At 34.4% G+C, this 13,020-nt stretch overlaps 2 protein-coding genes across 5 annotated transcripts in view; one reads left to right on the top strand and one right to left on the bottom strand.

The window, feature by feature from the left end:
- LOC133529241 (calcium release-activated calcium channel protein 1-like) overlaps window positions 1–13,020 on the bottom strand; it is an 89,310-nt gene that overhangs the window by 36,547 nt on the left and 39,743 nt on the right. For 2 of the 4 annotated variants that reach the window (XM_061866924.1, XM_061866927.1), the window contains exon 2: window positions 8,349–8,430. In XM_061866924.1, the coding sequence (XP_061722908.1) occupies window positions 8,349–8,369 (21 nt within the window). In that variant the 5' untranslated portion in view covers window positions 8,370–8,430. Of the gene's footprint in view, window positions 1–7,384; window positions 7,594–8,348; window positions 8,431–13,020 lie in introns of those variants that run through there. The other 2 variants (XM_061866926.1, XM_061866923.1) reach the window with 2 other exon arrangements.
- Window positions 9,590–13,020, top strand: part of LOC133529245 (methyl-CpG-binding domain protein 4-like) — a 55,130-nt gene continuing 51,699 nt past the window's right edge. The window contains exon 1 of the mRNA XM_061866932.1: window positions 9,590–11,047. The gene's annotated coding sequence lies outside the window, so the exon portion shown is untranslated. The remainder of the gene's footprint in view (window positions 11,048–13,020) is intronic.

The following is a 13,020-nucleotide window of genomic DNA, read 5'->3' as shown; positions in this document are numbered from 1 at the left end:
TGGCAACATACAGAGAAAAGTTACCTGCATAAAAGTTTGTATGCAAAGGTGTTACGACTGTACATTGCGTAGATAAGTAGATGTCTTTCTCTTCAACCCTATAGTGTATGGGTGTATTTTACTGATGCCAGTACTTATCATAAATATGTCATTTCTATTAAACAGGCCAATAGGAGCCTACGCAACTTCTTACACTAAATAAGCAGGTAAAAATGAAAATGTTAGGTTTTTATATATTTTTTGCGGAATTGGTAATTAGCGTTGTATGGGAAAAAAGGAACATTCATGCATTATTTTATTAAATAAAATAGAAATCATCAATAATTCCGGCCAGCAAGTTCTTAGTGAAAAAAGTACCTTTAATACACCTATTAATATAATAATAACTTCATAGTCCTAGATAACCACAAAGGTTATAGGCACTTAGGTAGTTTAGGTACTTAGTTTAATATAAGAACAAGAAACCACAAATCTTTGAACAATAGATCGTTTAAGATGTGTTGGAGTGTACCTGTATTGTTGTATGTTTTCCGTTCAATAATAAAAATACATTTTATTATGATTACTTCATTATTCATTCGGATTTACAAGAAAATAGGTGATAACAATCAAATGTTACTCGTTCATGTAAATAGCACGTAACTTCTTAAATTTCTCGCATTTATACAGCGAGTATTTTTGATACGATCGCATAATCAAAGGAATTAATGGACACACTTTATGTTTTATAAAAATGGACGACTTTTATTTTACCGAATGATACATCATTACTTTGTTTTAATTCAAAACGTCGCATTTATTGACTCGGCGTTAAAAATACATGCAGTTTTGTTTATTGTGTTGAAACTCCCGTCTAGGTTAAGTGTTAAAATATGTGTAGGCATTTTATTATTGTCATTTAGACCATAGAGCGTTTAGAAATTATTTTCAGACCTATCCATTTCAATGCATGTTGTCTCACCAATTTGTGTTTCATACAAAGTTTATTTTATTGAAATTTTAATTAATTATTTAATTTACTTTTTTTTTTACTATTAACTATTAAAGATTTAACTTAATTTTATCCTCTCAGTTTTGATTCAATTTAAATAATTGTGCCAGATAAAAACACAATATGATTGTTATAATATACGAGTATGTTACATAATTAAGTACCTAATGTAAGTACGGATTATAGTACATTTCTAATTTATACAGCATGTGGAAGGATTCCTACGACTAAAGTAGATAAATTAACAATAACAATGACATACGGAAGACTGGTGACATTTTTATGTCATAATTGCGTAATAAGACAATTGTTAACAATTATAATTATCTAATTAGATGCAAAGACAAACAAACAAAACATGATGTTATGTAATCATAAATATCATAACCATATTATTTTAGGTATCTACCTAGTTTACTTACATGTATCTTAATACATTAGACAAAACTTTAATCTGAGCGGACCCTAAGAAGCCTGTACAATAAAACGTCGTTGTTATAATAATTTTAATCCGAATTTAAAATTTCGAGGGATGAGGGCCACCATTTTTGGGCTCACCAGTTGGCGCCACTGTTGACGGTGGTCCAGAAAAATAGCTCTCAAAATTCTGCTATCACGTTTTAATATAAGTACACAAAAGTATTTTAACGTCAACATTTGCCGTTTATTAAATCCGTTTAATTTTGCATATATTTTAGTTGGCGCCACTTTAGTTTTAAACCACTAACAATTATTAAACTATATCTTATGTTTACCATGAACAACAATAGAAAGAAGATTTACCTCATTGTAATTGTAATATATACCTACTCGTGTCAGTCAGTACTATCTATGCAGAACTTACAGGACACAATGATAAATTAACTATCTATAAGTGAACTTTCAAGGTTAAAAAAGTAGTGTTAATTTACACTAAATATTCATTCTACAGGTTCATGATAATACACACCTTTACGATATAGTTACGTGGTTAAAAATACCCATTGGCAATTAGACTAGAAATGCTAAGTGTAATAATTGATTTGTTAGAAGTACGTTTTGTTACCGTCTAGTCCGTCTACTTAGTTACTCTAGGAAAATACCAGAAATATTTTTAAGAAGTTTGGACAAATGAATAAGATATGAAAACTGGACAAATAATATATGAAAAATTATGTGGCATATAACCACCCAACTATGTGTAGTCCAATACTACAACTAATGATCCACAAGTTTAATTATTTTATATTATTTATATTTTTATATTATTTTATATTATAGGACATTATTACACAAATTGACCAAGTCCCACAGTAAGCTCAATAAGGCTTGTGTTGAGGGTACTTAGACAACGATATATATAATATATAAATATTTATAAATACTTAAATACATAGAAAACACCCATGACTCAGGAACAAATATCCATGCTCATCACACGAATACATGCCCTTACCAGGATTTGAACCCGGGACCATCAGCTTCGTAGGCAGGGTCACTACCCACTAGGCCAGACCGGTCGTCAATTATAAAAGTAATCATATTGTTAGTAATCATAAATCATTTATTTATTTCGTGGTAAAACTTAAATTACATACAGAAGTATATTATATTACAAAAAAAAAGACTAAAACTTATTGATATTGTTTACCAAGAAATGGGCTTGCCTCAGCATAAATAGTAAGTATATACAATGTTACTTTTGATATTTTCTGGGTGTTTTCTGTTCGTTTTGTAGAAAAATTGCTTTAAAACTTCGTCATTCAAATAATAATCAGAATCACACTTAAACGAAGATATTACAGTTATTTTTGGATCATAGTTGGGAGATTCTGAACTAAAGTTGGTTTTACGGTACAGTCCGTCTAAAACATCGACACGATCGAAGTGCTAAAAATATGCATACACGACTTTATTGACCATATATTAGGGTAGTGTATACACATTTTTGGTACTTTATCCGTATCGATATTTTCAGACGTGACGGTACTTAATTAACTTTTATATTCTAATTTACGTTTCTTATTTTATTTGGTTTAATTTAGTTAGTTTATATTATTTATTATTATTATATATACTGCAAGATTTTGTTTGAATACGTTGTGTTAATTTAGTTATTGAATAAATAAATATAATAGGACATTATTACACAAATTGACTAAGTCCCACAGTAAGCTCAATAAGGCTTGTGTTGAGGGTACTTAGACAACGATATATATAATATATAAATATTTATAAATACTTAAATACATAGAAAACACCCATGACTCAGGAACAAATATCCATGCTCATCACACGAATAAATGCCCTTACCAGGATTTGAACCCGGGACCATCAGATTCGTAGCAGGGTCACTAGCCACTACCCACTAGGCCAAACTGGTCGTAATAAAAGTATATAAAAAAAACTAGGTAGGTATAAATATGTAAATAAATGTTTGGGATCTTACACAGATCGACCTAGCCCCAAACTTATACTATGGGTACTAGGAGACGATATACATACGTATATAGATAATACATGCTTAAATGTATACATAGAAAAAAACCCATGTGTGGTAACATCTAAGTATGATTACGAGTAGGTACCTACTTTTTTTCGTAATTATTTATTTACGACTTAATGTAAGCACTTAGTTCGTAGCTCCTATTTTGTACAAAAACAACATGATATCAGAATTCAGAACCAAATAGAGGTGAAAATTCCAAAAAATGTAATATGAAATGGACGTTTATCACATAATCAAATGGTAGTTAATTTAGGCTGTAATGAACACACTTTCATAGGTTTTATAAAAAAGCGGCCAAGTGCGAGTCGGACTCGCCCATGAAGGGTTCCGTATCATTTATGACGTATTAAAAAAAAACTACTGAGTAGATCTCGTTCAAACCAATTTTCCGTGGAAGTTTGTATGACAATGTATATTAATATTATATATATTTTTTAGATTTTTTATTCTGTTATTTTAGAAGTTACGGGAGGGGGGAGGGGGGACACACACACATTTTACCACTTTGGAAGTGTCTCTCGCGCAAACTATTCAGTTTAGAAAAAAAGCGGCCAAGTGCGAGTCGGACTCGCGCATGAAGGGTTCCGTACCATTTAAGACGTATTAAAAAAAAAAACTACTTACTAGATCTTGTTCAACATTTTACCACTTTGGACACACATTTTACCACTTTGGAAGTGTCTCTCGCGCAAACTATTCAGTTTAGAAATGATATTAGGAACCTAAATATCATTTTTGAAGACCTATCCATAGATACCCCACACGTATGGGTTTGATGAAAAAATTTTTTTTTTAATTTTATGACGTATAAAAAAAAACTACTCACTAGATCTCGTTCAAACCAATTTTCGGTGGAAGTTTGCATGACAATGTATATCATATATTTTTTTTAGTTTTTTAATTCTGTTATTTTAGAAGTTACGGGGGACACACACACACACACATTTTACCACTTTGGAAGTGTCTCTCGCGCAAACTATTCATTTTAGAAAAAAATGATATTAGAAAACCTCAATATCATTTTTGAAGACCAATCCATAGATACCCCACACGTATGGGTTTGATGAAAAAAGATTTTTTGAGTTTCAGTTCTAAGTATTACCCCCAAAATTTATTGTTTTTTTTTTCTATTTTTGTGTGAACATCTTAATGCGGTTCATAGAATACATCCACTTACTAAGTTTGAACAATATAGCTCTTATAGTTTCGGAAAAAAGTGGCTGTGACAGAATCGGACAGACAGACAATCACCTTAAAACACAATCTATAACACAACAACAATCACAACACACACAACACTCTAAGGCCAATGCAGACAATCTATAAGGGTTCCGTTTTTTGCCATTTGGCTACGGAACCCTAAAAAATGATATTAGAAACCTCAATATCATTTTTAAAGACCTATCCATAGATACCCCACACGTATGGGTTTGATGAAAAAATATTTTTTGAGTTTCAGTTCTAACTATGGGGAGCCCCCAAAATTTATTGTTTTTTTTTCTATTTTTGGGTAAAAATCTTAATGAGGTTCATAGAATACATCTGTATAGCTCTTATAGTTTCGGAAAAAAGTGGCTGTGTCATAATCGGACAGACAGACAGACACGACAAATCTAGTAAAGACTCCTTGCGAAAGGATACGTATTATTAATTAGATTTAAGCCTGACGGTAGTTATTTGTCTGTAACGTAACTATGTAATAAATGCACATCGGTTACCGCACAATTTTAGTGCAAAGTATTTCCAATTTCTGTTGAAATGATTGATGGGAGTTTATTAGAATGTCTCTCAATATTTCTAATTTTTAACTGGCTATTTGAAAATGCTACACAGATTGTATCTACCATACTTAATTAAAAACAAAACTTCTTAGCGTCTATTCTGCGATATGGATTTTTTTTTATTTAAATTGTTACGAGATATTACCGTTGTGTACTAATAATTATAAAAATTATCTAACCTCTTAACTAGACCGTAATATTTCCTCTTCCGTCCAAACCACAATAAAACTAGACACCAATTAATAACAGAAGTCGAGCAAACACGTTATCGGTGTTATCACAATTCACACATACCGTGCATACGCGAGTGTTTAAAAACGCGAAATGTTTACTGTATGAACGCTCCACTTAGACTGAGGTAGGTACGGTGTTAATATGAATTAAGGAGATGACGGAAATATGTCGCTTTGTTATAGAAATTGATGAAGGTAATTGGTTACTTATTGTTCAAAAAAGAGGGTAGGCTCTATTGGACTCATGCGAGAATCTGATTAATCATTCTATGGTATATATATATAAGATCTATGTATTCATATTGTATTGCATGCGAAATATTCCACAAGGAATCTGTAACTTAAGGTGCAGTAAGTAGTAAACTGAAATTCGCGTTTTCAGGGTTCCTTACCCAAAGGTTAAAACAGGACCGTCCGTCTGTCACCAGGGTATATCTAGACAGTTGAAATTTTCACAGATGATGTATTTCTGTTGCCATTATAACAATTGTATATTAATAAACACTGCGGAACCCTCGATGGGCGAGTCCGACTCGCACTTGTTCGGTTTTTTAAATTTTAAATTGAATTAGCAATCTTGAGGCCTGCCTCGATGAACTTTCGCTTGAATGGTCGCTCGATAGAAAAAAATCACTGACAATGGTCTACCTAAAAAGCTTTTAAAAAAATTGTAACAGATTAAGCACAAAAGTCAAAAATATGAAAATTGCTTCATGATAATTGAGTACGCGAAACTCGCGACGGAAGATTTGATGATGGCGCGAGTTTTGACGTTGTACCTCAATAACTCTGAAAGTATTATATACTTCTGTACCCCTAGTGTAAATAAATTCGATTTCCAAACGTGACGTACGCGTTTGCGTTTAGTCTCATTTTGTATTGGATTTCGAAAGAGCGCGCCAAGCGGGACGTTTTGGAACCTCAAAATCCTATACAAAATGAGACTTAACGCAAACGCGTTCGTCACGTTATGATGTCGATCAAAGTTACACTAGGGGTACTGATTAAAATTTCGCTGGTCAAATCCCTCGGCTGTAAGTATCACGAGCTATTTTTTACTATAATTTTACTATAATTACTATGGTATGCAGGGTAATATAAATACAATTGGAAATAAATGAAAATAGATGTTATCGTTTTTTTTTTTCTATTGAGACAACTTAAATTTTTCAAGGTTTTTCTTGGAATCTGCCTTCGGAAATATAGTCTAGTCCCCGTATGAATTTTTTTATTGCATTAGCCCTTCATTAAAACGTGTAAATTCAAAATAAAAACTCCAATTTCGCGGGAGCCCCCACTTAAATAAATGTCTTGCATAATACCTATGCATCTTAGGTACATAATTATGATAATTAGAAAACTGAGTGCTAATTTATGTTTTAAACTAATTATAGACGTAGGAGTTAGAAATATCACGACTTTCTAGATATTATGGAATCTTATTCAAAACACTAACGTTCGAGAACTTGTGAAGAAAGTTGATTTATTTAACCGACTACAAAGGAGGATGAAGATTTGTTTTCAAACGGACAAAATCCTAGTTCTTTTTCTTGAAACTGTAGGAATAAACTTTTTTTTTTATATATTATAGGACATTATTACACAAATTATTACACAAACGTTTACGCGTCTATATTTACATAAGGCCTTCAGGGGCGTAATAGGTATTTACTCTAGTGCCAAGCGGGCCATGGCCCGGGGCGGCAAGCTGCAAGCGCGGCAAAACATGTTTTTTTCCTTAAAGTTCCTTAAATGAACACTATCATCACTTGATAGGGCGGCAAATCCAAATGGCCCGGGGCGCCAAATATTTAAATATGCTTCGGAAGGCCTTTAACCTCCCTCAAAAGAGGAGGGCACTATTGTTTCACACATAAATTCGTTCACTAACCTTGCACAACAACTGTCGCCGACTTATTTTCTTCCTCGCGTTCGACATAACGACTTTAGACACAGTCAATCAAAAACACACTCATTCGTCTCGCGCCTTTCCACAGTTTCCACTAACAAGAATTGTCTACTGATAAAGGTGTTTGTTTCTTGTGGTTTAGATGTTAAACAAATATGTTATTTGGATAATTTGATTAAACGAACAAACAGTCTAGCTTGGCTGATATCCAACTCATGAAGTCGCGAACAAGGCCTAGTTCGAATGTCGGGAATAGAATAGTAGATCGATATCTTCTTTGGGTGCTTAAGATGTGAATATAGGAAATCTACGCAGTGGTGTGACAGACACGGGACCTTTCGGGCAGTTTCGGGCGCTCTCGGCTTAGCATTGATATGAGAAATTATTAGGGTTGGCAAAACTTTTGCACACCAGCACAGATAAGATAATGACTTGAATTTTGAAAACCTGAAATAGCCGAAAGGGATAGTGCCATACATGAGAAAGGAACAACATGATTCGTCCCCGAATCGCTGTCAAACTTCAGCTTTGTAGGAAGTGTCATTTTTGGACGGTAGTATCTAAGTACTTACTATTATTTATTCTAGATACTTCTTTGTCAACTACAGTCCATTTACGGGATTCACATGAGTAGTAAGTATACTAAGTATACATTTTATTGCACAAATTAAGTAGGTTGATTGTCTATACTCTTTAATTGCCTACTCAGCGTCCTGGTTCCATTTCAGAATAAAATCCCGTACAATTCTGTTTAAGTTACGTTTTCTACGTTTAAATCTTATGGAGTAAAATCAGGACATGGCGAAACTATAAGGGTTCCTAGTTGACTAAGGAAACTTAAAAAGTAGATGGATTGTAGACAATATAAGGCGTGTACTTACCTATTTTTTAATGAAACAAGTAAATACCTATGTCTGCCACTAGCCAATGCTATCTGATTACTTACAGTGTCTGATACGTCCAGCATTTTGAGTGTTTACAAAATGCTACCGCCGCATCATCGCTTCAATGTCGTGGAATCGTGAAACCTGAAAAAAAAAACATTTCATTATTTTATCTGAGAACTCAGTATTTCGTACTTAGTTGATTTGATTATTTTTAGTTTTATACCATGACACATTATTTGGAAAGAAAATATTCAATTCAGCCACAGCACAGGCTTTGACATGTGGCTAAAGTCTAACTTCAATGGTAACAAATGCGCGTTGTCGACTCTTTTTAGATAGGTAGGTTGGTATGGTACTTTATATGATTCTCTAATTGCTAATTTAAATAAAAACCGGCCAAGAGCATGTCGGGCCACGCTCAGTGTAGGGTTCCGTAGTTTACTCTTCCGTCACAATAAGCTAAACTGGAGCTTAAAGAACAGTAAATTGTTAACCAAGGGATGAAACGGTACCTTTCACGCGAGTTAATCAAATAGGCAAATTTGCATAATCAGTACCTAATTAAAGTAAGTCTTTTTACTATGAAGGGGAAACTTTTTGCGATAACTCAAAAACAGCTAAACTGATCATGTCCGCTATAGTTTTCATTTAATGTCTTTCTTAAGCTCTACTTCCACGATTTTTTCATATTTTTTGGACCTATGGTTCAAAAGTTAGAGGGGGGGGGGACACAGTTTTAGGGTTCCGTAGCCAAATGGCAAAAAACGGAACCCTTATAGATTCGTCATATCCGTCTGTCTGTCCGATTATGTCACAGCCACTTTTTTCCGAAACTATAAGAGCTGTACTGTTCAAACTTAGTAAGTGGATGTATTCTATGAACCGCATTAAGATGTTAACACAATATATTTTGGGGGTTCCCCATACTTAGAACTGAAACTCAAAAAATAAATATTTTTTTCAGCAAACCCATACTTGTGGGGTATCTATGGATAGGTCTTCAAAAATGATATTTAGGTTCCTAATATCATTTTTTTCTAAACTGAATAGTTTGCGCGAGAGACACTTCTAAAGTGAAAAAATGTGTCCCCCCCCCCCCCCTGTAACTTCTAAAATAACAGAATGAAAAATCTAAAAAAAATATATGATATACATTACCATGCAAACTTCCACCGAAAATTGGTTTGAACGAGATCTAGCGAGTAGTTTTATTTTAACTCGTCATAAAATTTAAAAAATTTTTTTTCATCAAACCCATACGTGTGGGGTAGCTATGGATAGGTCTTCAAAAATGATATTTAGGTTCCTATATCATTTTTTTCCAAACTGAATAGTTTGCGCGAGAGACACTTCCAAAGTGGTAAAATGTGTGTCCAAAGTGGTAAAATGTTGAACAAGTTCTAGCAAGTAGATTTTTTTTAATACGTCTTAAATGGTACGGAACCCTTCATGCGCGAGTCTGACTCGCACTTGGCCGCTTTTTTTTTCTTTCGGAGCGATTATCTCCGAATATATTCACTTTATCAAAAAATGTTTGTTGAAGACCCTTATTAGTTTTGAAAGACCTTTCCAACGATATACCAGACTGTAGGGTTGAAGCAAAAAAAAAAAAAAATTCACCCTCACTTTACGTGTAGGGGAAAACCCTAAAAAAAAAAAAATTTTTAGATTTTATTGTACGACTTTGTCGGCTTTATTAATTTATATATCCATGCCGAATTTCAGCTTTCTAGCACTAACGACCACGGAGCAAAGCCTCGGACAGACAGACAGACAGACAGACGGACATGGCGAAACTATAAGGGTTCCTTCTTGACTACGGAACCCTAAAAAGGGAGGTCCTTTTCTGTTTAGTTTTAAAATAACGACATCTGTTCGCCACGGGCACATTACCCTTGGCAGGATTGTGGGCGCGTTTGCCACTCCCGTATTACCTTTACCCGACACTGTTTCTATAGTCTGCGATGACTGTAATATATTTTCAGTTCAGGCCAATGATGACATTCGGAGAGGTAGGTAATAACTTACCTACTTTACTACTTTTAGCTACTTTACTTACTTACCTATGGGACTCCATCCATACTATCATGAACTGGCGGTCGTAGAAATCGTAATAAACGTATCGTATAATTCGTATATAATATAAGAGGTACCTACAAAAATCGTCATTATCGGCAGTGTTGTTTAAAATATCTTTATTAAAATCACTCATAGCAATTATAATATTCATAATATTGAAATCCTTGCTCAGTCCTTAAACAACACTTTTATTGTGGTTTAATTTCGACTCCACCACATCAAGCCACATGTTCCAAAACTGTAAAATAGTGACAGTAGTAATAGTTATGTACTTTAAAATGGATTTACACTTCATATACTTTAAGTTACTCAGTCATTTTACCTAATCTAATATTATATTGTATTATGGTTACCTATACATACAAATACTTATTCTATTATTGTCGTGCTTGGTTTGGTTATCGGCGTCTTACGAACAAAGAATATAATACTCACTACTTACGATCCAATACTAGATTTACCATTTATGAACGTTCCTCAATATTTAAACGTCAATGTCACACAGCTGTCACGAAAATGTGCTAGGTGCTAAATAAAAACAATAACAAAGCCTTTTAATAAAGTTGTGTAACAATTTAATCGCGTCTATTTATGTTTCGTTTTATATCTCGTACACTTTATTATGTCTTGTGTATAAGTGGAATAAACTGACGGAGATTCTACGCGTTACTATTAACCGGTAAGTTACATCTGCTTTTACTAAGTTTTTATAATAACTTTATTTCTCAAACTTGTGAATATGTTATCAGATCGTGTCCTGACTTACGTCGCTATTTTAGTCTCTGCGGTTTCCATTATTCTGATTCAGTTCTTATTGTTTCATCCACAATATCCTACTCGCTACAATTTTAACATATTAGGCGTATATGATCATGTATCACAACTGCACAACTCGAGTCAAAAGCCCAGCTGGCCTTAGCGAACCGTTCGAAGTCCAAGTTGGTGTTCATCAGGGATCCACTTTAAGCCCTTTACTGTTTAATTTAGTAATAGATTATTTAACCAAGGATATACAACTGCCGGTGCCATGGTGTATGCTATACGCGGACGACGTAGTACTCTTAACCAAGTCAGCTGAAGACATGCAGACCCAACTTACATCCTGGACTAAGGCATTGGAACAAAATGGCCTCAAGATTAGCAGGAGCAAAACTGAGTACATGCAATGCAAATTTTCTACCGAAGTCCAAGACGACAGAGACGTGTGCATCGGAGAACATCCTGTACCTAAGGTACTAAGTTTAAATACCTAGGATCTGTCATCTCATCCGATGCCAATATAGATGCAGACGTCTCCCACAGAACACAAGCGGCATGGCTCAAATGGCGAAGCTTATCAGGGGTTCTATGTGACAACCGTATGCCCATTAAAGCGAAAGGAAAGGTGTATAAAATGGCCGTGAGACCTGCCATGCTATATGGCTCTGAGTGCTGGGCCATAAAGAAATACCACGAGCAAACCCTTCACGTAAATGAGATGAAGATGCTACGCTGGGCTGGTGGTGTCACAAGACTAGACCGGATAAGAAACGAGTACGTTCGCGGAAGTTTCAAAGTGGCTCCAATTCAAGTCAAACTCCTTGAATCTCGTCTACAATGGTACGGCCACACTCGAAGAAGAGGAAATGACCATATAGTAAACATTGCGCTAAGCCTTCCCGAACGCCCTAGAGGAAGTGGCAGGCCAAAATCCACGTGGTGGTCCAATATTAGAAACGACCTGAACATCGAAGAACAGACAACCCAGAACCGACCACTCTGGCGCAAATTGACAAGGAGACCCGACCCCACATAGGTGGGATAAGGGAAGGAAGAAGAAGAAGGTGTATATGATCATAATTATAGGATTGCTTTCAAATAGGATCACACTTATATGACCACTATGATAGTCTAATTGTGGTCTCAATTTAAGTCTTGCTGCCTCTATCTACCTATCTATCTATCTATAGGTAAGTATGTAATTTTTCAATAACTCCTATATTTATGATCACATTTATATGACAAGGTAATTGCGGCCTTAGACAATAGGCAGATGTGGGAAAGTACAGTTTATAAATAGTAACTACTGAAAAATTAAAGCACATTTATTTTAAATTAAGGCTTTTGTATCGAGATAAATAGAGTATGGATCTGTAGGGCTAAGATGGCCGGCTCTTTATCATTTGTCACTATGCCTGTCACGTTCTAACAAGTACATAAGTGCGAAATTGACAGGCATAGTGACAAGTGATAAAAATGGAACCATGCTGCCACTGTTGGCTCCATCAAGAGCTAAAGAATTTGTTTAAAAAAATGTTCAAATTATATGTTTAATTTGGACTGAGCGTTGAAACTGGTTTTATTTCTTTAAAGAATAATAATATTATTACAGTGATATCTCGGTAATCCAGCATGTTGATGATCCGGTACACCCAGTAATCCAGCACTAAAATAGGGGTGCAAGTGATCATTCTATGTCCAAATTTATTATGTGTGCTTACATTATCACTCTTGAATATCGTTATAAATGCCTAAAATCCAGATAACAGTACAATTTTCTTTGAATTTAGTAAATTAGTTTAGTGTAAGTATAGCTTTGACATATTGAAAACACATCAATATAATAAGCAGCTTTCCTCTAAGTACCAGTAATCCGAATTTTCCAGTAATCCA

Source organism: Cydia pomonella, chromosome 20 (assembly GCF_033807575.1).
Source record: "Cydia pomonella isolate Wapato2018A chromosome 20, ilCydPomo1, whole genome shotgun sequence".
Classification (NCBI taxonomy): Eukaryota; Metazoa; Arthropoda; class Insecta; order Lepidoptera; family Tortricidae; genus Cydia; species Cydia pomonella.
Note: the sequence above shows the minus strand (reverse complement) of the source record. Positions and strands in the feature narration are given on the sequence as shown.